This window comes from Molossus molossus, unplaced genomic scaffold (assembly GCF_014108415.1).
Source record: "Molossus molossus isolate mMolMol1 unplaced genomic scaffold, mMolMol1.p scaffold_m16_p_18, whole genome shotgun sequence".
Taxonomy (NCBI): Eukaryota; Metazoa; Chordata; class Mammalia; order Chiroptera; family Molossidae; genus Molossus; species Molossus molossus.
In genome coordinates, this window is record NW_023425353.1 from 39960621 (window position 1) to 39983600 (window position 22980).

General features: G+C 42.2%; 2 protein-coding genes across 3 annotated transcripts in view; one reads left to right on the plus strand and one right to left on the minus strand.

The window, feature by feature from the left end:
• Window positions 1-5698: 5698 nt before the first annotated feature.
• Window positions 5699-16274, minus strand: DPH3 (diphthamide biosynthesis 3). The gene is made up of 3 exons (XM_036267147.1): window positions 16076-16274; window positions 15459-15533; window positions 5699-6172 (listed from the first exon to the last, which is right to left on the minus strand). Exons 1-3 carry the CDS (start codon window positions 16181-16183, stop codon window positions 6107-6109), a joined length of 249 nt encoding a protein of 82 aa, XP_036123040.1. The 5' UTR covers window positions 16184-16274; the 3' UTR covers window positions 5699-6106.
• A 296-nt stretch (window positions 16275-16570) lies between these two features.
• Window positions 16571-22980, plus strand: part of OXNAD1 (oxidoreductase NAD binding domain containing 1) — a 38035-nt gene continuing 31625 nt past the window's right edge. For both annotated transcript variants that reach the window (XM_036267504.1, XM_036267502.1), the window contains exons 1-2: window positions 16571-16860; window positions 22641-22796. The gene's annotated coding sequence lies outside the window, so the exon portion shown is untranslated. The remainder of the gene's footprint in view (window positions 16861-22640; window positions 22797-22980) is intronic.

Below are 22980 nucleotides of genomic sequence, written 5' to 3' on the forward strand. Positions count from 1 at the left end.
CGAGGGGAAGAGCACCATCTTTTCCTGGAAGTCACCCACAGCTTCAAGGTTGGAGGTGGTGAGAGACAGAGGTAGGTTTCAGTTTGTATTTTCTCTTGTTCACACCAAGCTTTCCTGTCCAACTACCAGTTCGGCTGCCCTATGGCTACTTTAGGCTCAACGTCAGATACAGAGATAATAGCCTCGCCCTAATGCCACCAGTGGCTCCCACAACCGTGCAACATTTAGTCCTTAAAACAAACCCTTCATTCTCTATCACTCATGGTTCTTCTCTGGACTGGACTCCGACACATATGGCTGGGTCCATTGTTGTCTTAACCTTTAAATTCAGGCAAGTTCCCCAGACCATAATCTTGAGGCATTTCTGATGGAGCAAGAAATATGTAAGATTAAGTTATTGTTCATTGAGTCTTTATTATGTGCAAACACTCTTCTGCTTTAATGTGTTATCTCACTTAATCTTATTAAATGGTCCAATTCCCCATCCAGGCCGGTTCACTCTTGCCATCATTACCAATTGGTAGTTCAGAGACACCTGCTAGCTATATAATATTCCAAGTTCTTCCATTTGGGATTGTGGACTTGGACGCAATGCCCTCTGGGGTTTCTCTGGGTGGCCTATGTTGCCCTCATATAAAGAGCCTGAATCACAGATAGTGCCTGTTAAGAGTTTCTTTCTCCTTCTTCCCCACCCTCAACCTTGGCATTCATCTTTGTCCAAAGGTACATCCTTTGACCCTACCCAAGAACTCAGTTCCCCTCTAAGGCTGAAGTCTGGCCCTAAATCTTTGCCTAGTGACTGGGTCCTGCTGCCATGGTTAGGTCTCAGATAGGAACTGCTTGTCCACCTCAGGCCCAAGTGTTGACCCTCCTGGACTAAAGCAGTGCCACCTATGGGGATGCCCCCCCCTTACTAGACATTCACCCCTAACTGAGAGCCACTTCATGTCGAACCTCTTGCCCCATCCAATACCCTTCATTTGCCATTTAGGACTGATGTAGCTGCCCACCTGTGCCCCTGCACCCTGCACTGTTAGCCAGGTCAGTTTTCCAGCGTTTATCCTGGTCTCCAGAAGCAGGTGCTATAACAGGCCTTGCCAGGTTGTGCAACGATTAAATTTGCTGGGGCATCTAACCAAAATCCTCAAGTGGATTTGGAGGTTTTTCAGTATCAATAACTGGTAATTTTGTGCTCCATCAACTTGGCTAAGCTGGAACGGTGTTTCCCAGCATGCTCTTCCCTACATGGTTCTGGGTTACAGTTGGCTAAGAGAGAGAGAGCTGTGCAACATTTGGAAGGCAGAAAGGAAGCAGCAGCTGTGACTCTGAAGGTCACTGAGGTTAGAGGTGGTGAGACAGAGGGGGTGGTGCCAGTTGTTAACGTCTCCTCTCTTTCCTGCTGCAAGGCCAGTTCTACGGCCAACAGCAAACGCTGCTCCTCACCAGTGCTTGGCTGTGAACCTTCCAGGCCTCTCCCCGGGCCGCTCCCTGGTTTGCACTCCCGCAGCTGGATGTGCCCAGCTCCGCTTGCCCAGCTCGAACTCCTGCACCAGCACCAGGGCTTGGAGAAGACTGGTTAGCAGTGTTTCTTCCCTAATTTTAGGGGCGACCAGCTTTCTTTTGAAAATGCTAACACGTTTTCCTAGAATTAGACCAGTATCAAATCAGAATTCTACCAGGAATTGTTTCTTTTTCTGAGTCCTAGGTCTCTTCTGCAAGTCCGTGGAGAAGGGTGGGGGTCCGCTGCCCCTCCTCTGTGAGCTGGGGATAGTATTTTGGACTGATTTCTTTTTATATGTCCTGTGTTTCAAACCCTTAACAAGGAAGAGTTGGGAAAATAGTTTCCAACTCAAATACGTAATGAGCAATTTGTTTGGTAGGAAGTAGGGAATGGCAGGCATCCTCAAACGGAGTTAGAGAAATCCTAATTACTTACACCTGCAGAAGCTGTCCCTTTCGCGAGGTGTGTAATTAGCAGTCAGAGTGAGCTGGAGAAGTATGATTGCATTTAAATACGGGGCGCAGCCCAGAGGCTGCCCATAGCGGAGCTCTCCCACTGTGTTCATTAGCCCAGTTCTCCGGTCCCTTTAAGGCTGACTGCATGACTGAACACAAAGTGTGTGGCCAACAGAGCCCACACACTGTCCTCCAGGCAAAGCAGGTGTGACTACTTAAAAAAAAAAAAAAAAGTCCTTTTCATTTTGTAATTATGAATTTTGTTTTTCTAGCCCCGTTGTTCTCAGCTTTGGCTGCACATTAGAATCACCAGGGAGATTCTTTTCAAATCCCGATGCCCAAGCTGTACCTAGACCAATTAAATTAGACTCTCTCTGGGGTAGCAACAGTTTCAAAGTTCCCCCAGGTGATTCCAGCGTGCTGCCAACTTTGAAAACCAGTTCTAGACCAGTGGTTCCAAACTATAGTTGCATCGGAATCATCTGGCTTGTTAAAACCCACCCCCAGAGATACTCAGTAAGGTGTGTGTGTGGGGGGGTGTCCAATACTTTCCACTTCTCATACTTATTCTAAGAATGCGATCAATGCTCAAAACAATGTTGAATTCCTTTTGATATTAATCTTTTTCTGCACATATGACAGGCATTGTGCTGAGTTTTTTATAGCCATTGCCTCATTTAATCATTTTCACAAAGCTTTCCTTCTCATCCTTCAGGTGTCAGAAACAGTGCCAACCTGGGACCTCTTCTGTCGACCCTTTACAAAGGTACCTGCCGCAGTCACCAGCACATCACCTGGTTTGTTTTCGTCCAGGCTCTTACCACAGTCTGTGATCTCATTTCTTTCCTCCGCCAGTTGCACGTAAGCTCCAGGAAGGCAGAAACCCTGCTCACCTGCACCTTGTGCCTAGAGGACAACAGGCACTCAGCAAACACTTGCTGAATGAATGAATCCAGAGCCACCCTAGGAAAGTGGTACCTGGTATTTCACAGACCAGGACATAGAAATACAAAGACTAAGTGACTTGTCCAAGAGCATAGTGGAGGAACTGACTCAAACCATCCAGGCTGGGCTTTCAAACCACTGCAAGAATTGAGTAAAAGATTAAGTCTTACTCCCCAGCAATAAACTGAATTACCTAACAATATCATCTTTGCCTTACTGTCACATGATTCAAAATTGTATTTTCTTTTTCAAATAACAGTAAAAATCCAGAGCCCAAATCCATGTGGGGCTGTAGAAACAGTGGCAATTTCTTTCCTATTTAAAAACTTTGCTGTTTATACCAGAAACCTTACAATGCCCCAAAGCAGGTTAAAAATTTCCCCCTCATAAAGATTACATCAAAACCTTTTAATACAAAATATTGGTATTTAGTGGAAGAAAAACAACATGAAAACAAAGGGATTTGAATGATCTGACTTTATTGAATATGCCAATACAATTATTCTGGTAATAAATTAATATATACAGTTACAAAAATGTTGAGTTTCTCAGAAAATGCTTCTGAATGTGTAAATGAATTAGAATCATTTACACAGTTGACTTTATAATTTTCAAACTCAGAAGTGTGGAAACATCAATTACTGAAGCAGAATGGAATCTCCTTCTCTTACAATCATGATTTAGTTTTGAGTTTATTAAGGTTTCAGTGATCATTCAGCTCCTGCAAGAAGCCTGATGTTCCAGTTTAAAATGCACCTGACCCAGTCTCCTAAGCGTACAGTTCAAGGATCCACTGGCCTGGCCAAAGACTACACAGCTCGTAAAAGACAGAGGCTGAATTACAAATCGGTTCTCAGAGGTGCTCCAGAAATGTCTGTTGAATTAAATAAGGCACATTTATCACACAGAACTCTCATCATGTCTGATAGACCCTAGTTTTACTTTCTGCTTAACAGAAATTTAAATTAAATCCTGATGTGTTCTTTTGTAGTTAACAAATTTAGTGACTCGGTTGCTTTGGAAACAAAATCGTTCCCATGATTGCAGCTTATCACTAATCACTGATTGCCATTTATGCTTCTTTTCCCCTGAAACGTTTGGACTCGGGCCACTTTTCTCCCCGCTCGTCAGCGCTCCCAGACCTGTATCGAGGGTCTCTGTCCTTGTTTGAAATTCACCATGAACCGAGGGAGCTAATATCATCGATATCTACAAAGCCATCAACATTTGCACGTGGGGCAGCCTTTCTTTGCAGCTCATTTCTAATCAAGTCAGCACCTGCTCTGTTCATCTGAGCCATCACTGATTCCAAAGCAAGTGTGGATGACTTCTGGGGTGTCAGTGTCCCAAACAGCAATGAGATTTCTCATCACATCAAGAATATGTCATATAATACTTCATGTAATGTACCAAGTACTTCCGGCACACATTTTTGATGATTTATGTCTCAGCTAATGGCTGCACATAGCCATTCTGCTGGCAGGCAAAAAAAAAAAAAAAAAAAAGCCCACTGTTTTAATTTAAATAGCAATGAGTGTGTGCTGCACGTTTATCAATCAGTAATAGAAATGTTCACATTTTGGCAGGAATTTTTCTCTTTCCTTGTAGGAGCCATTCCCCAAGCAACCTGCCAGACAGTGTTTTTGTTTTTGTTGGGAAAACAAAAAACAAAAAACAACCGTATACACAGAGCAAAACTGTGTATATAAAGGGAATTTTTGAATTTGCATGTGATTTTAATTTCTTGCTACTCTCAGATGCAGCAAAGGAAGACTGATAGCATATCTTTACACATTTCTTTTTCTCCAGGGCAACATTTCTCTGTAAGAGTGAATGTTTGGCTTGCCTGCAACTTATAGAGGCTTATTAGATGTGCTCTCGGGGGCATATTTATTTAGAACAGGCATCTCATTTTCAAGTTCTTCCTCAGCAAATACAAGACTTGTAAAAGCTTTATCTTTAGGAGCAGTGAGTTGATTTCATGGGAATGCCGACAGCTCTGCCGCTGGCTATGAAGACGTGACATTAACCCCCACCTAGAATAGTTTTATTAGTCATGTGTACAAGTAATAGACAAGAACCTAGATACAGAAATACTATTTGCTCTGATCTGGCAACAATCAAGCATTTAATTTACTAAGCTGCCACGTTTTTCTATCATTCTGTTGCCCATTTCACTTCCTTGGGCTGTTTTTCTTTTTGTCTTGTCCAATTTACAAGGAACATGCAGAATATTGATAAGGGAACTCCACATTCTCTGACCATTTCACTTTTTGATTTTTCTTTCTTTCTCACTAACTTGTAGCTCTGGAAAAAACTGTGAGCTCAGTGTATTTTCTCTCTAATACCATGACCAGAACTGAAAGCATGAAGTACAATGGAAAACACATGCTTAACGAAACAGGACATTCTAACAACGGCCAGACCCAGAAGATGGGCTGGAAGTAGGGACTGAACATGCAGTAATAACAAGGCAACTCATTTTCTTAAGTTCAGAATAGCAAAGCTGATGTCAAATGTCAACAAGGGCTAATTTTAATCATCTTAATAACCAATTAAAAAAGAAAATCTTTTTTATTTTATTTAAAAATTTTTCTTATTCCTCACCTGAGGACATTTTTCTATTTATTATCAGACAGAGTAGGAAGGAGGGAGAGAGGGACAGAGAGAAACATAGATGTGATAGAGCCACATCGACTGGTTGCCTCCCACACAACCCAACCAGGGCCAGGGATGAACTGCAACCGAGGTACATGCCCTTGACCAGTATTGAACCCGAGACTCACTGGTCCGCAGGCCAATGCTCTAACCGCTGAGCCAAACTGGCCAGGGCAAAAATCTCTTTTTTAAATATAGGAATCCTAATGACTTTGAGGTAGATGATGCTGTTATCAGATAATAAAGTAATTAGGCATAAGACATAAAAATAACAAAACTGGAGGAATTAAAGCACTGATGAAAAGGTCTTTAAATTCACAAGGAAAATTAAGAACACTTTTTCCAATGCAAAGTTCTAAGCACAAAATGCAGGTACGTCATGTCATGGACTTGCTTCTTTAACTGGAGAACTCGGAGCCGATGGGAAGAATCCAGAGCAACAAACTACAAGATGGTTGTCCCCATGAGGAAGCCAGTAACTGTGCCTCTGATCTTTCCAGCTTAGCTCAGCCCCAAATATTCAGGATTTGGAGTCAGAAAGTCTCTCCTAGCATTTAACTAATTCTTTGTTGGTGGAAGGGGCTGGGACTGTTTCTCCACACATAAACTGCTCCTACGAAAGAAGAGAAAATCACATTAACCACTGAGTGTGTCACAAATGCATCAGTATCAAACTTTCATCTTGTTACAGAATCAATCCAGCTGTTTTTCCATTGCTATACCACTTCATCCTTGTTCAGAGAGTCAAGGACAGCATCAGAATTATAAACTTAAAAATATATCCGTTTTTAGTCACAGATTCATATTTAATATAGAGCACTTTATCTTATAAACAAACATGCCTATCTTCACTACAGAGCACCTACCTCTCAGAAATCACATTTACAAAGACACTGTCACATCTTTTAAGTTTCTGTATTAATTACTGTTTACACTAAAATTTCTCTACTTCAGTATCTGGCCATTCAAATGCCTGTCACCTTCAAAATTATTTCTTCTTCCAACTAAAAGGGATAGTTCTTTATGTGTTCCCCAACAGAGATAATCTGCAATGTTAGCTACTCTGTAAATAAAGTTCAATCTCGGATTATTTATCCTGGCTTACGTCAGCTACCACAAGAAATTTCTGCCTCCTAGGTTGCTCTCACCCCCTGCAATCTGACCCCATGAGGATCAGCCTATTATGTCCCGTTCCCGTCCTTCTCTCACTCCTGCCAGCACCTGGAATCCTCCCACTGTGCTCCTTGGAATTTACGGTCCATCAGCAGCAGCACCATGCCCCACATTCTTTTCTTGAGAAGAAAATGGTTCTCAAAGTGAAGGGGTGGTGGGCAGTGGTGTTGATTTTGTCTCCAGGGGACATTTAGCAAGGTCTGGAGACATGCTGGATTGACACAGCTGGGGTGTGGGGTGCTAATGCACAGAACAGCCGTGTACAACAAAGAGTTATTCAGCCTCAAATGTCCACAATGCTGAGGTTGACAAGGGGATGCCCTAGGGTCACCATTTCTCACGTAACCCCCCCCCCCCCCCCCGTGATGCTGTGTTCTTTCGGAGCCCCAGCACCACTGAGGCTAGAGGAGGGGCTGGTTGCTCCTTTCTGCCACTGCTCTCCTTCCCTCTCAAAAACCCACCAATCTGATTCTTATGACATGAGGCTATGTCATCACTACTCCTCTCTGTTGCTGTCATCTACTCCCCTTGGGTCCCTCATCCGAACCCTTCTGGGATCTCCAGTGTATCTACCTACCACTTTTTCACTGCCCCTCACTCCCTTAATGTTTTCTTTACCTAATTTAAATTCCATAGTAAATAAATTACACAGTCAATTACATAATCACTCTTCTCTCCTTCCTATTCACTTGGCAAGAACAGAACCTGGTTAAATCTAACCATCTGTGTCTACATTCACCCACGTAGTTGAAGGTCTACCATCTACACCCTCTTTCGATCCTCTATCACAACCAGTCACTACTCCATGTCTCCGCTCCCCTTTGCAACAAACTCGCTGAAAAAACCGTCTACGCTTATTGCCTCCTATTCTTCTCTCATTCTCTCCAGCAAGTTTTCCACCAATCAGGCCCTATCTCCATTACTCCACTAAAACTGCTCTCATCACCATCACAAGTAGCCTCCTTGTTAAAGCCAACAAATTTCCAGTTATCTTTCTATGGGTGGCACCCCACAAGGTGGATCATTTCCTCCACCTTTTCTCATCTGGCTTCCAGGAAAGGACACTGATGGTTTTCCTCCTCCCTCTGCGGTTGCCCCTTTTCACCCAGCTTTGCTGATTCCTTGCTTCCCTCCCTGACATTTTAATGTTGGAGTGGTCCAGGGCTCAGTCCTTTCTTTTGTCCATCTCTGCTACATTCAGTCCTGGTGACCTCACCCAATCTCTCGGCTCTAAATGCTGACTATCTGCTGATAACTCTCACATTTATAGCACCAACTGATCACTCTTTGAACTCTGTACCTGCATCTCCAAGTGCCTTCTCACCAGCTCCACTTGGATGAAAATCAACCTCTTGCCTATCTGGCTCAGCGGTCGTCAGCTCGTGGACCAGAGAGGCCCGAGTTCGGTTCCTGCTAAGGACATGTACCTCAGTTGCAGTTTGTCCCCGGCCCCAATTGGGGTCATGTGGGTGGCAACCAGTTGATGTGTCTCTCTCATGTTGATGCTTCTCTCTCTCTTCCTCCCTCCCGCTCTATCTGAAGACAAATGCAAAAATGGCCTTGGGTGAGAATAAAAATGAAAAAAGAAAATCGACCTCTTAACTATAGTATGTCCAACTCCTGCTCCTGTACCTGTAGTCACCTTCCCCTCAGGTGAATCCTTAAAGTTATGTAGGCCACAAATGTTAAAATCATCCTTGACTCTTCTCGTAGCCTATATCCAATCAGTAAGAAATCTTTATCCTTTAAAGTATATCCAGAATCCAACCACTTACCATCTCCACTGCTGCAGCTTAGTCCAAGCTACCCATCCCTTCTTTTGATTAGTCTGACAGCCTCCTTCCTGGTTTTCCTATCTCTATCCTTGCTCCTTCGTAGTCTACTCTAAATATAGCAACCAGAACCCTCTTTTAAAACCTGAGTTGCATCATGGCACTCCTTTGTTCTAGAATCCTCCAATGGTTCTCTATATCACTCCCAGGAAAAGCTGAAGTCCTTAGTGTGGCCCACAAACACCTCTGTGATCTGCCCCACTCCACTAATTCATTTTTGACAATTCTCACCCTCATTGACTCTGCTCTGGTCACACTGGTCTCCTTGCTGTTCCTTGATAAAACCAAGCATGTTTCTGCCTTGAGGCTTCTTCACTGAACGTTCCCTTTGCCAGACTGCTCTTACCTCTAATATGTACAGGTTCACTCCCTCACCTCACTCAATCTTGGCTCAGTAAGGCCTGTCATGATCACTCTATTTAAAATATTAACCTCTTAGATTCCAAAATGGTGGTGGAGTGAATGGAAGCTACACAGACCATCACCCAGGACCAAACTGGAATTACAACGAAAATAAAGACAAATCGTTGGAAAAAGCAACAGAAAAGGAGCTTGCGAGGACCATATAACCAGGGACACGGAACTGATCCTGGTAGAATTGTGGAGGGACGAGAGGGGGGCTGGGAGCCCCAGACAGCAGCAGTCTTAGCTGTGAGCAGCGCTCTTAGCTGTGAGCAGCGCTCTTGGGGTTAAAATTCCAAGCCCGCTCCACAGTGCAGAGGGCTGGGTCAGAAGCTAAAATAGCCACAGCCACTCACCTTGGGCTCTGGCAGAGGGAGGGTGGACTGGACTGGAACTGTGCAGGGACACTCGGGATTTGGAGGGCGCTCAGAACTTTTGCTGAGGTCGGTGGCCATTTACTTCTTCCCAGGGCTCTGGGGAGAGGCAGCTTTGGAGATTCAACCCCACCAGGCGGGCCATTGAAATGCAAACTGAGGCTCATTAACAACCAGCATCTGCCCCACCCTTGAGAAATCCTCTTACACTGGACACCTGAGGGAGTTTTGCATTTAAGTGAGAACTCAAGGCTCTTCAAGTACCCAGACTAATAACCTCTAGGCAAAAAACTGAGGGATAAAAGAACTGTTCCTGGGCTTGCAAATCTACCCAGGAAAGAACCCAAACAGGCCCACACCAAGACACATAGTAATTAAAATGCCAAAAGTTAAAGACAAAGAGAGAATCCTAAAGGCTACAACAGATAAGCAACAGGTTACCTACCAAAGGAACCCCTATATGGCTATCAGCTAACTTCTCAACAGAAACACTACAGGCCAGAAGGGAATGGCATGAAGTAATCAAGGTCATGAAAAACAAGGATCTGAATCCAAGACTACTCTATCCAGCAAAGCTGTCATTCAAAATAGAAGGTCAAATAAAGAGCTTCCCAGACAAAAGAAGGCCAAGGGAATACATTAGCACCAAACCAGCACTGCAATAAATGTTAAAAGGACTGCTGTAATTAGAAGAAATAGGAAGAAAAATATAACCACACTAAACAAAAAATGGCAATAAATAAGTACATATCAATAATCACCTTAAATGTAAATGGACTGAATGCTCCAATAAAAAGACATAGAGTAGCTGATTGAATAAGAAAGTATGACTCACATATATGTTGTTTACAAGAGACCCACCTCACAACAAAAGACTCAAATAGGTTGAAAGTGAAGGGATGGAAAAAAATCTTCCAAGCAAACAGAAAGGAAAAAAAAGCTGGGGTAGCAATGCTCATATCTGATAAAACAGATTTCAAAATGAAGGCCATGACTAGTGACAAAGAAGGTCAATAGATAATATTGAAAGCATTTATCCAACAGAAAGATATAACCTTGGCAAACATATATGTACCCAATATAAGAGCACCAAAATATATTAAAAATCTTCTGGAGGACTTCAAAGGAGAAATCAACAGTAATACAATCATAGCAGGGGACTTCAATACCCCGTTGACATCACTGGATAGATCCTCTAGAGAAAAAATTAACAAGGAAACAGAGACTCTAAATGAAGCACTAGACCAAATGCATTTAATTGATATCTACAGAGAATTATACCCCAAAACTACAGAATTCACATTCTTCTCAAGTGCACACGGGACATTCTCAAAGACAGACCACATGTTAGGACACAAACTAAATCTCTACAAGTTCAAGAAGACTGAAATCAGCCCTGGCCGGTTTGGCTCAGTGGTTAGAGCGTCGGCCTGCGATCCTGAGAGACTCGGGTTCGGTTCCCGCTAAGGGCGCGTACCTTGGTTGCAGTTTGTCCCCGGCCCTGGTCGGTTGTACGGGTGGCAGCCACTCGATGTGTTCCTTTCACGTCGATGTTTCTCTCTCTCTCTGTTCCTCTCTCTCCCTCCCACTCTACCTGAACAAAAAATGGAAAAATGTCCTCGGGTGAGGATAAAAAAAAAAAGAAGACTGAAATCATATCAAGCATCTTCTCAGATCACAATGGCATGAAACTAGAAATCGATTGCAACAAGAACATGCAAAGACATTGGAACACATGGAGGCTGAATAGCATGTTATTAAACAATGAATGGGTTACTGAGGAGATCAAGGAAAAAATTAAAAACTTCCTGGAAACCAATGAAAATGAACACACAACAACACAAAATCTATGGGATGCAGCAAAAGCAGTTCTGAGAGGGAAGTTCATAGCACTACAGGCTTACCTCATGAAACAAGAACAATTTCTAATAGATTATCTAACCTCACAACTGAAAAAACTAGAAAGCAAACAAAAAGAAAACCCCAGAACAAATAGAAGGAAGGAAATAGTAAAGATCAGAGCAGAAATAAATGACATAGAGACCAAGAAACAATTTAAAGGATCAATGAAACAAAGAGCTGGTTTTTCAAAATGATAAACAAGTTTGATGGACCCTTAGCTAGACTCACTAGGAAACAAAGACAGAGAACACAAATACACAAAATCAGAAATGAAAGAGAAATAATAACTCATACCACAGAAATACAAAGGATCGTTAACAAATACTATGAACAATTATATGGCAACAAATTGGACAATCTAAGCGAAATAGACAAATTTCTAGAAACACACAGTCTCCCAAAACTGGACTGGGAAGAGAGAAAACTTGAACAGACCAATAATAACTAAGGAAATTGAAGATGTAATCAAGACTCTCCCAGCAAACAAAAGCCCAGGACCAGATGGCTTCATGGGGGAGTTTCACCGAACATTCAAAAAAGAACTAACACCCATTCTCCTCAAACTATTTCAAAAAATTCAAGAAGAAGGAAGACTTCCAAACTCATTTTTATGAGGCCAGCATAATTCTAATTCCAAAACTAGAAAAAGACCCTACAAAGAAAGAAAACTACAGGCCAATATCCCTGATGAACATAGATGTCAAAATCCTGAACAAAATACTAGCAAATTGGATCCAGCAATACATCAAAAAAATTATTCACCATGACCAAGTGGGATTCATCCCAGGGATGCAAAGCTGGTACAATATTCGCAAATCAATAAATGTGATACACCACATAAACAAAATGAAAGATAAAAACCACATGATCATATCAATAGACACTGAAAAAGCATTCAACAAAATCCAGCACCTATTTCTGATAAAAACGTTCAGCAATGTGGGAATAGAGGGATAGATAATAAAAGCCATATATGAAAGACCTACAGCCAACATCATACTCAATGGGCAAAAACGAAAAGCATTTCCCTTAAGAACAGGAACAAACCCTGGCCAGTTTAGCTCAGTGGTTGGCGCGTCGGACAGCGGTCCAGAGGGACCCAGGTTCGGTTCCTGCTAAGGGCATGTACCTCGGTTGCGGTTTGTCCCCTGCCCTGGTTGGGTCGTGAGGGTGGCGGCCACTCAGTGTGTCTCTCTCACATCAATGTTTCTTTCTCTCTTCCACTCTCTCTCTCTCTCTCCCCCTCCCACTCTATGTGAACAAAAGGTGGAAAAATGTCCTCGGGTGAGGATTACAAAAAAAAAAAAAGAACAGGAACAAGACAGGGATGCCCACTTTCCGCCACTCTTATTTTACATAGTACTGGAAGCCTTAGCCACAGCAATCAGACATGAAGAAAAAATAAAAGGAATCCAAATTGAAAAAGAGGAAGTGACACTGTCATTATTCGCAGATGACATGATATTACACGTAGAAAACCCTAAAGACTCCATCAAAAATCTACTAGACTTAATAAATGAATTTGGCAAAGTAGCAGGATACAAAATTAATGTCAGGAAATCGACAGCATTCTTATACACCAATGATGAACTCACAGAAAGAGAAACTGAAAAAACAATCCCATTTACCATCGTGGCAAAAAAACTAAGATACCCAGTAATAAACTTAACCAAAGAAGTAAAGGACCTATTTGCAGAAAACTACAGGGCATTGAAAAAAGAAATAGAGGAAGATATAAAAAAGTGGAAGCACATATCTCGTTCATGGATTGGAAGAATTAACATCATTAAAATGTCCATACTACCCAAAGCAATCTATAGATTCAATGCAATCCCCATCAAAATACCAACGACATACTTCACAGAACTAGAACAAATACTTCAAAAGTTCATATGGAACCAAAAAAGACCCCGAATAGCCAAAGCAATCTTGAAAAAGAAGGACAAAGTAGGTGGGATCACAATACCGGATAGCAGGTCATACTACAAAGCTACTGTAAATCAAAACAGCCTGGTACTGGCACAAGAACAGGCATATAGACCAGTGGAACAGAACAGAGAACCTGGAAATTGACCCAAGATATTATGCTCAATTAATATTTGACAAAGGTGGCAAGAGCATACAGTGGAGTAAGGACAGCCTCTTTAATAAATGGTGTTAGAAAATTGGACAGCTACATGCAAAAAAATGAAACTAGATCATCAACTTACACCATACACAAAAATAAACTCAAAATGGATAAAAGACTTAAATGTGACTTGTCAATCCATAAAAATCCTAGAAGAAAATGTAGGCAACAAAATTTCAGACATCATACTCAGCAGAATTTCCACTGATACATCACCTAAGGCCAGAGAAACAAAGGAAAAAATGAACACATGGGACTACATCAAACTAAAAAGCTTCTGCACAGCAAAAGAAACAACCATCAAAATGGAAAGGGATTCCACTATATGGGAGACCATACTTGCAAATGATGCACCAGATAAGGGGTTCATTTCCAAAATATACAGAATGCTCATACAACTCAACAAAAGGAAGACAAAGAACCCAATTAAAAAATGGGTAGAGGAACTAAATAGACACATCTCCAAACAGGACATACAAATGGCTAAGAGACATATGAAGAAATGCTCAACACCACTAATCATCAGAGAGATGCAAATTAAAACAACAATGAGGTATCACCTGTCAGATTGGCCTCCATCAACAAATCTTCTAACAAGTGCTGGCAAGGGTGTGGAGAAAAGGGGGCTGTAGTACACTGCTGGTGGGAATGCAGACGGGTGCAGCCACTATGGAAAACACTATGATGTTACCTCAAAAAATTAAAAATTGAACTTCCATTTGACCCAGTGATCCCACTTCTAGGAATATACCCTAGGAAGCCTGAAACACCAATCGGAAAGAATATATGTATCCCCACGTTCATAGCAGCACTATTTACAATAGCTAAGATCTGGAAACAGCACAAGTGTTCATTAGTAGACGAGTGGATAAAAAAGCTGTGGTACATATACACAATGGAGTACTATGCAGCTATAAGAAAGAAAGATCTCTTATCCTTTGAGACGATATGCAGGGACCTGGAGAGTATTATCCTAAGTGAAACAAGCCAAACAGAGAAAGAGAAATATCACATGATCTCACTTATTTGTGGACTATAATGAATATAACAGTCTGAGTAACAAGGTAGACCCAGAGACGTGGATGTAGGGTACAGACTGCCAACCCTCAGAAGAGGGGGTGGGGGGGAGATAAACCACAGAACTCATATGCATATATGCATAACCGATGGACATCGACAAAGCTGGGGATGGGGTGGGGGGGAACGGGGAGGAGGGTGTCAATGGGGAAAAAAGGAGAAACATTCATAACAAAAGTAAATTAATAAAAATAAATAAAAACATTAACCTCTTCCCATACCAGCATTCCTGATCTTCCTTACCATTCTTTTTTGTTCCAGAACACACTTTAATACAATAATCAGCAAACTTCTACAGTATAGTCTAAATTATCACCTGCTTCTCTCATGAGGCTAAGTGCCTTGTTCCCTCCTTCCCTATAATCATTTTATCGAGGTCATCCTTAAAAATGTCAAACAGTTTTATGTCAATTATATCTCAAAAAGAAAAAAGAATGTTAAGCTTCTTACTTAAGACTATTCTAAGTAGTGACCAAGAGCTGGGATAGACAGTAATAACATTTATTTAGTTTTCTATTTTCAATATCCCTGCGGGGAAAATAACAGGGGTTCAACTAAAGACTAAAATAAAATTGTAAAGTCACAACTATGATTATATCTCAAATAAAATGCAGAATTCTATATATAAGCCAGGTGAGAAATACTATACAATTGTTCCCTTCAAAATACATCTAGGTGCTCAGAACAATTTTAATCACTTAGTAAATAAAGGAGGAATATCATCTAAGTAGCCTTTGTGATTATTTCTTTTATTTAATAAGTAATTAATAATTTTCATTAGAGAGCAATTTTCTTTATTGCCCTGTCTAAAGCTAAAATCAGTTAATTTGAGCTTTAAAACTTTTAATTACAACACGGCTGTTTATTAACGGTTTTTAAAAGTAGTTTTAAAAAAACAGTATTTACCTAACACAGTTAGAAAACATTCTCCTGCACTCACATATTATAGACAGACTGCTCTAGGTTCTTGCACCACAACCCTTCCCCACCTTTTAAAATTGGACCCCTTACTTTGTCATAAATCACTTTTATAATGAGAGAGCAGCTTGGACACGTTGCCACGTCTTCCCCATTCTCCAGATCTTCCTATAACAAAATCAAACACCGTGAAATCAGCATTGCCTTCCCTTTGCAAACGCCTCCTCCCAAGCCCTCCCACCCCTACGGGCAAGCTCCTTTGTGGCTGGCCTCCCCACAAGGTATGTGAGGGCCAAAGGGGCCTTCCCATACAAGTGCCAACCCCAATTTTCCCTGGGAGTGTCACTTGGGGGAAATACCCTGAAAGATCAGTCAAGGTTCAGTCTCCTCAAAACCTCTGGGAAGACAAAAACGGGTCCCTTCCTTCAAAGAAGTATCCCAGGGAGGTGGACCCGAAGGGGGACGCTAAGTAGGGGAGGGTGGCAAGAAGTCCGATGCACCCACTCCCTGCTTCCCCACGCCCAGGCCTGACTGAAGGCCGGAACGGAATGCCCACTGAGAGCTGAGAATATCAAATTTGGGGGGATTCACAAACAGGATAAAAAGGGCGTGGATGACTTGAGCGGCGTGGGCTACGGAACGGCGGAAGGAACACGCCAGAGCGAAACGCGCCAGCTCCAGCGAGCAGCCGGGCGGGACACTGAAGTTACCTTGGTGATGCAGAAGTTATCGCCACAAGGGCAGGGGTAGAAATACGACTCCAGGTCCTCGTCATATTGGAAGTCCTCGATTTCCACCTCATCGTGAAACACCGCCATGGTACTGGGGCCCGACGAGAGCCTCCACCGGCCGAAACCGACCGGGTCGGTCTAACTTCGCGGACGCCGGCTCCAGCTGGGTGTTGTCACCACGCACCGGCGCAGGAACTTCCGCTTCCGGCGCCTCGACTATGACGCTACTGCAGGCTTGGAGGCCAAATGGGTGACCCGATAGTGGTCACCATGGAGATGACTGAGATGGGTTAGGGAGACTGCGGATGAGCATGCTCGCGGCTCAGGCGTGTCTTGCCTGCGCCGCCCATTGGATGGAAGTGACCAATAGAATGTGAGGTTCGCTCGCGCAGCTGTCACGTCACGTCAGGGACACCGGAAGCTTCCGGGCACCGGCGGCGGAGTTTGGCTCCGTTCTGGTGGATAGGTGCTCGCAGTGTCGGCGGCGCGGAGGCGTGTCAGTGCGGCTGTGGTTGCCGGGCCCCAAGTCGGTGGAGCTTAGGCCTTAAGCAGACCTCACTGCAGGCCGCCGCACGGCTGGGTGGCACAGCCTGGGCCCTCGCGCCCCGGGGGGAAGGACCGCAGCTCAGCTGCTCAGCCTTCTCGATCTCTCTGCCTTCCCGGCGACCAACGAAAAGCTCCCTTGGAATTTCGATTCTCCGGGTGACCTTGAACTCTCAGAGAGACGCCTAAGCTTGCAGTTCTGGCCGCACTCGGCTGTTCAGGTATATCCCCGCCTTTTCACTACCCCAGATTATCTTCAAATGCCCTACATTGTGTCGCCGAAAGGACCAAGACCTGGGAGCTCTAGTCCTGTTTGCCAAGCATATGACATTATTTACTACAGTGATTTGTAATAACTAGTAACCTTTTATTATAAGGGAGTTTGCTTTGTGCCCGGCATTGCGCCAAGTGTAATTCTTCCATCAACCTTGGGAGTTTAGATGTTATTCCATATTATTAATCTTCAAACTGAGATACAAAGAGTTGGGTATCTTGACCAAAATCATGCACCTAGGAAATGAAGAGCTTGTCTGTCCCCAAAGCCTGAGAACACATTACTTGTATGAACCACAGTTCATATATGAAAGGAATGGATAGCATCGACAAGCAGAGTTATTACTATAAAGCCTCTTTATACCTTGAAGTGAAATGCAAATAAAAGGTGCTTTGCCCTGGAACAGTGCTAGTGCCTGTATTAGTACAACCGGATTCCATGCGGGGTAGTGTTTCATTACTAGGTATTAATTCAGATCTTGGTAGAGAAGGAATGCAGTGCAGTGAAAAAAAAAAAAAGCAGATCTGGGTCCAGACCCTGACTGTTGTAGCACTGGCAACTGGATATTTAAATTCTTTGGGCCTTATTTCTTTTTCTGACTAAAACAGGGTTGGGTTAGAGATTATTTACAAGATCCCTTTCAGATCTAACATTCTACTTTGTGGGAATTATGAGTGTTACTTGGTTCAGCAGTCACATATCACATGTACCGTACCTAGTTTATTTTTACATAGTACATATACATAATACTCACATATGTTCATGTCCCTATGCATATTTATGTATACACACTCAAATGTTTGCATGAAGTTACCAGTTTTGTGCACACTGAAATGAAGTTTCACCTAGGTTTGCCCTTTCAAGGCTTGAAAATCTGAAGGCAGAGGAGTCTGGGAGAAAATCCAGAGGTTACATTAAAGGAGTTTATAGAAGATTATTTCAAAGGCCTCCGGAACAGTCCACTTTGCATAGTTGGAGATCTACCCAGAAGTTAAGAAACATTTTTAAACCTTTTGAGGGTTAACTGTGATGATACTGCTCTGTCTGAGCAAAGGAGAAATTCCAGCAAAGCCCACTTAGCCCAGTGGCTGCTCCCTGTATCTCTGTAAACACACATTACTTCCCAGATAGCCTCTTGGAGACAACAGGCGGGGGGAGAATCTCCAGTGCCTGTTCTGTAGTCTCAGTGAGCATTTTGAGGTTAGGAACCATCACTTGTTCTTCAGTGCTTCTGAGAATAAGTACCTAAAAGTTAAAGATGAACCATTTTTGAATGTACAGAAGTGGGTGCAGTCATACTTGTTTCATGTAAATATAAATTAGTAGACCTTTTAAAAAGCAATTTGTATCAATCAAAAACAATTCTCTGGGGAATCTTAAAATCTGAGGTTAGGCCCTGGCCGGTTTGGCTCAGCGGTTAGAGCGTCAGCCCGCGGACCAGAGAGACCCAGGTTTGGTTCCCGCTAAGGGCACGTACCTTGGTTGCAGTTTGTCCCCTGCCCCACTGGGCCGTGTGGATGGCAACCACTCGATGTGTCTCTCTCACATCGATGTTTCTCTCTCTCTCCCTCCCACTCTACCTGAACGAAAAAAAAAAAAGAAAGAAGATAAATGCAAAAATGTCATCAGGCGAGGATAAAAATAAAAAATCTGAGATTAGTAGTCCTAACAGTTACAGGGGTTCGGGATAATTAAAAAAATTTTTCTTTGTAATTTTCCAACTTTCCTTTGAATATGTATTACCTAAAATGGAAGAAAAAAAACTAATGAAACAATAATAACTGACACTAGGTGCCAGGCACTGTACTAAGTAGTTTACATGCATTGTTTCATTATAACAGCCCAATAAGGTATAGGTATCATTAATACCATCTTCAGAATTGGGAAACTTGAGGTTTGGGGACTAAGGAGACTTGCCTAAGGAGCAAAGCTGGTAAGTGGCAGTAGCTATGGTGAGAACTCAGATCTGTCTGACCCCAGAATGTAGGCTTTTCATAACTCTAATATGATCTGTGATATGATAGTGTTGAAGCAGAGCTAGATTAAACAGGTAGCCCTGGAGCTCTGCGGACTGCTGAGGTTTTCACTAGAGCAGTGCTGGTTCCCTAGAGACCTAGATTTCAGTGTCTCCTTGGCCTTCCATACTGTTGTCATACTATTGTCTGTTGGCCATACCCCTTGTCTGGCCAGAGGTGACTCCCCCTATGCTTCTTCCCAGTTTGGAGTTCATATTGTGCTGAGGAAAATAAGACCATAGCCAAACATGTGATGCAGGTGGGGTTTTTTTGTTTTGTTTTTTTACTTTCCCCAGCATTTTTTTTTTTTTTATCCTCATCCAAGGACATTTTTGCATTTATCTTCAGATAGAGCAGGAGGGAGAGTGGGAGGAAGAGAGAGAGAAACATCGATGTGAGAGAGACACATCTGGTTGCCACCCACACGACTGCAACCCGTGCCAGGGATAAACTGCAACCGAGGCACCTGCCCTTAGTCACTAAGTGGGAACCAGACCTGGGTCTCTCTGGTTCGTAGGTCGGTGCTCTAACCGTTGAGCCGAACCAGCCAGGGCTCTCCAGCATTTTTAAGTAAAACATTACAATGACTATTAAACTTTATATTTATTCTTAAAAGGATTGGGTACATTCTGTAATGAGATATCTTTGGACCCCAAAACCATGACAAAAGCAGATTTACTAGTCACTGTAGGATCATTTGGGATCACAAATATATGACTGAAAAAACATTTTTTTTTTTCTTTATTGATTTTATAGAGAGGAAGGGAGAGGGAGAGAGAGAGAGAGAAATATCGATGAGTGAGAACATTGATTGTCTGCCTCCTGCATGACCCCCACTGGGCATTTGGCCCACAACCTGGGCATGTGCCCTGACCAGAAATTGAACCAGTGACTTCTTGGTGCATGGGTTGATGATCAACCATTGAGCCTCACCGGCTGGGCAAATATTTTTTTTAACAACACTAGTGGTCTGGAAAATAACAATGACCAAAATTCTTAACATAAGATTGAACTTAGAAATAAGTCACAATTATATCATAGAAACTCTATTTTATGAGTACTATAATATATTCAGGTTAAGGGGAATTGTTTATTAGTAGTATCAAATCACTACCTCTTGAGATTGACAGGGAGCCCCTGCATTTGGTTCAGTGTTTGTAACACTCTTGCTTGCCAGGTACTTCCATAGACATTTATTTCTTTCAGCAGTCCAATGAAGTGGCGTTGGCATTCCCATTTAAAAATGGTAAGAGGTGCCCTGGCAAGTTTGGCTCAGCAGTTAGAACGTCGGCCCGAGGACCAAAGAGTCGTGGGTTTGATTCCAGTCAAGGGCATGTACCTCGGTTGTGGTTTGGTCCCCAACCCTGGTCGAGGTTGTGCAGGAGACAGCCAATCGATGAGTCTCTCTCACATATTTTTCTCTCCCTCCCTCCCCCATCTTCTCTTTTCTCCCTCCCTCTCCCTCCTTCTCTCCTTCCCACTCTTTCTGAAGATAAATGGGAAAATATCCTCAGCTGAGGATTTAAAAAAAAGATTAAGAGGTGACTGGCCCAACATCAAAAAGCAGGAATGAGTCAGATCTGAGTCCAGGTTCACAGATTCCAAGTCAAGCACTCTTGATATAGCTTGTAGGCCACTAGGGTTCCCTTACCAAATGCCAGAAACTCCTTTGCTGCTTCAGTGGTACCTGGAATTCTAAATCAACAGGTGTCATGATATTTCTGTGAATTCACTGTATTGCAGGGCATTAATGATCTTTGAGGCATTCTTGCTTCTTCTCTTTCTCTCGCTACTCTCTCACGTCATCCAACCTATGACCAAATTTTAGGGTTTTGAATTCTAAAATAAATTTTATGTTCATCTACTCTGTCATTTCTGTAGCTTAATCCTACTCTAATCTTAGACTAGAGCCTTCTAACTGAACTTCCTGCGTTGACTCTTGCCCCTCTATGATCAGTTCTTCACATAGCAGCCTGAATGATCCTTTAACATAAATTTGATCATGTCCCTCACCAGGTTTATTCAGACCATTCAGTTGCTTCCCATTGACCTTAGAATAAAACCCATACCCTTACTATGGCCTGATGTGATCTGGCATGTCTGCCTGCTTGACTTCACCAGTGTGACTGTAATTGGACCTCTGCCCAAGATGCTCTGCTCTTAATGTCTACTTGGCTGCCTCCTTCTTATCATTCAGGTTTCAGCTCATGTCTGTTGAGAGAGACCTTTCTTGATATGCCCCCATCCACCCCACTACTCTTTGTGTGTGTGTGTGTATTGATTTTAGAGAGAGAGAGAGAAGAAGGGAATACACCCTAACCAGAGATCGAACCCACAACCTTGGCATATCGGGATGAAGCTCTAACCAAGTGAGCTACCCTGCCAGAGCTCTACTCTTTATTTCTTTTATCACACTCACTGTAGTCAGTAATTGTTTAGTCAGTTGTCTGTTTACTTTTATCTGTCACACACTATAATATAAGCTTCATGAGGGCAAAGACCTTGTGTCTGGGTCTTTATTGTGTCTCCATGGGCTAAAATAGTGCCTGGTACTCCAGTAATTGTTTAATCAATTGAGTGTACTTATTGAACAGAAACCAGTGTAGTTCGTTTTAAGTCTTAAATTTAATCTGCTGCTTGTAGTATTTTTTTACTACTTAAATTGATATGTTTTATTTAGCATTTATGACAGTTTTCTGTTTCAGAAGTAGAGTTATTTAAGGGTTTTTTTGGTGCGATAAGACCTATGAGGATACAAACATTTACAGAATATTTTTGTTTGTATGGTTTTAGAAATTATTAAATATATGTTAATATTACATAGTTAATTAAATTGAATATATGAAACCATTGGACATGTTTCAAAAAATAGGTGTGTGTGTGTATGTGTTTGTGTGTTTAATACCTTATTGCTTTGAAAGTCACTTTCAATACAATTTGATAAAAAAAATACCCTTTCTTTACCAGTAGGTGGCACTCTTGGTCATGGTTATTATTACAAAACAAGAATTTTAGAATTTTAAAGAGAACAGCTTTTAAACATTAACATTTCATTGTTTTTCAGTTCATTTGAGCAGTAGACTATTCAGACAGCATAATCACTAGAAACTATCTTATGTGAGGACTATTTTAGCAACAGTTGTCTAAAACATTGAGCAGAATAATGTTTTCACATTACATTTTATTAGGGGACTTGGCTTTAAATGACACTGTATCATTCCAGCCATTGGTCTGGTCTTTCATAGGGTGGAATCAGAAAAGTGGGAAAAAAACAATCAGAAAAGTCCTGGTCAGTGTTTCTCTGTAGCTTAATCCCACGCATCAAGAGTCTCAGGTTCGATTCCTGGTTGAGGATGTGTGCCTGGGTTTCAGGTTAAATCCCTGGCCCAGCGGGGCTCATGTAGGAGGCAATTGAAATGTCTCAAATCAGTGTTTCCCTTCCTTCCTCCCTACCTTCATTCTATCTAAAATCTACGGAAAAATATCCTCGGGTGAGGATGAACAAACAAACAAACAATCTGAAAAAACAATAAGAGGAAAGAAGAGTAGAAAGATGAAAGGAAGACTTGAGGAAAGGGGAAAGTGAGAGCGGTGTTGCTGTGAGGTGATGCCTGCTGATTGTAACAAGCCTTTTCTTTTGCAGCTCGAAGATAGCAGTGCTTTTAACAGTTTTCCAAAACATTGTTCTTATGTGTTGTCTCTGCCATTGTAGGAACTTTGTGAGAATTTCAGTATATGGAAACACTGTCCAGTTCCAACCAGTGTGTATCCAAAGGTCTCAGTATAATACCAGGACCAAAATACTGCATATCAGTCAGCCAGCCAGCCGTATACTTAATGACTCCTAAAAATCTCATGGACTTCTAAAGTAAGTTTCTTTCGATGATTAATACACCATTTTTGGGTTAGCATATTTAAAGGAGAGAAACTACATTTAGTAGTCTTGCATAAGTTAACAGGCATTAAACTTTATTCATGTACTCAAGAGAAAAATAGTGAATAGCATTTATCCACAGTGATGCTACATCATACTATGGCAAGAAATAGATCCT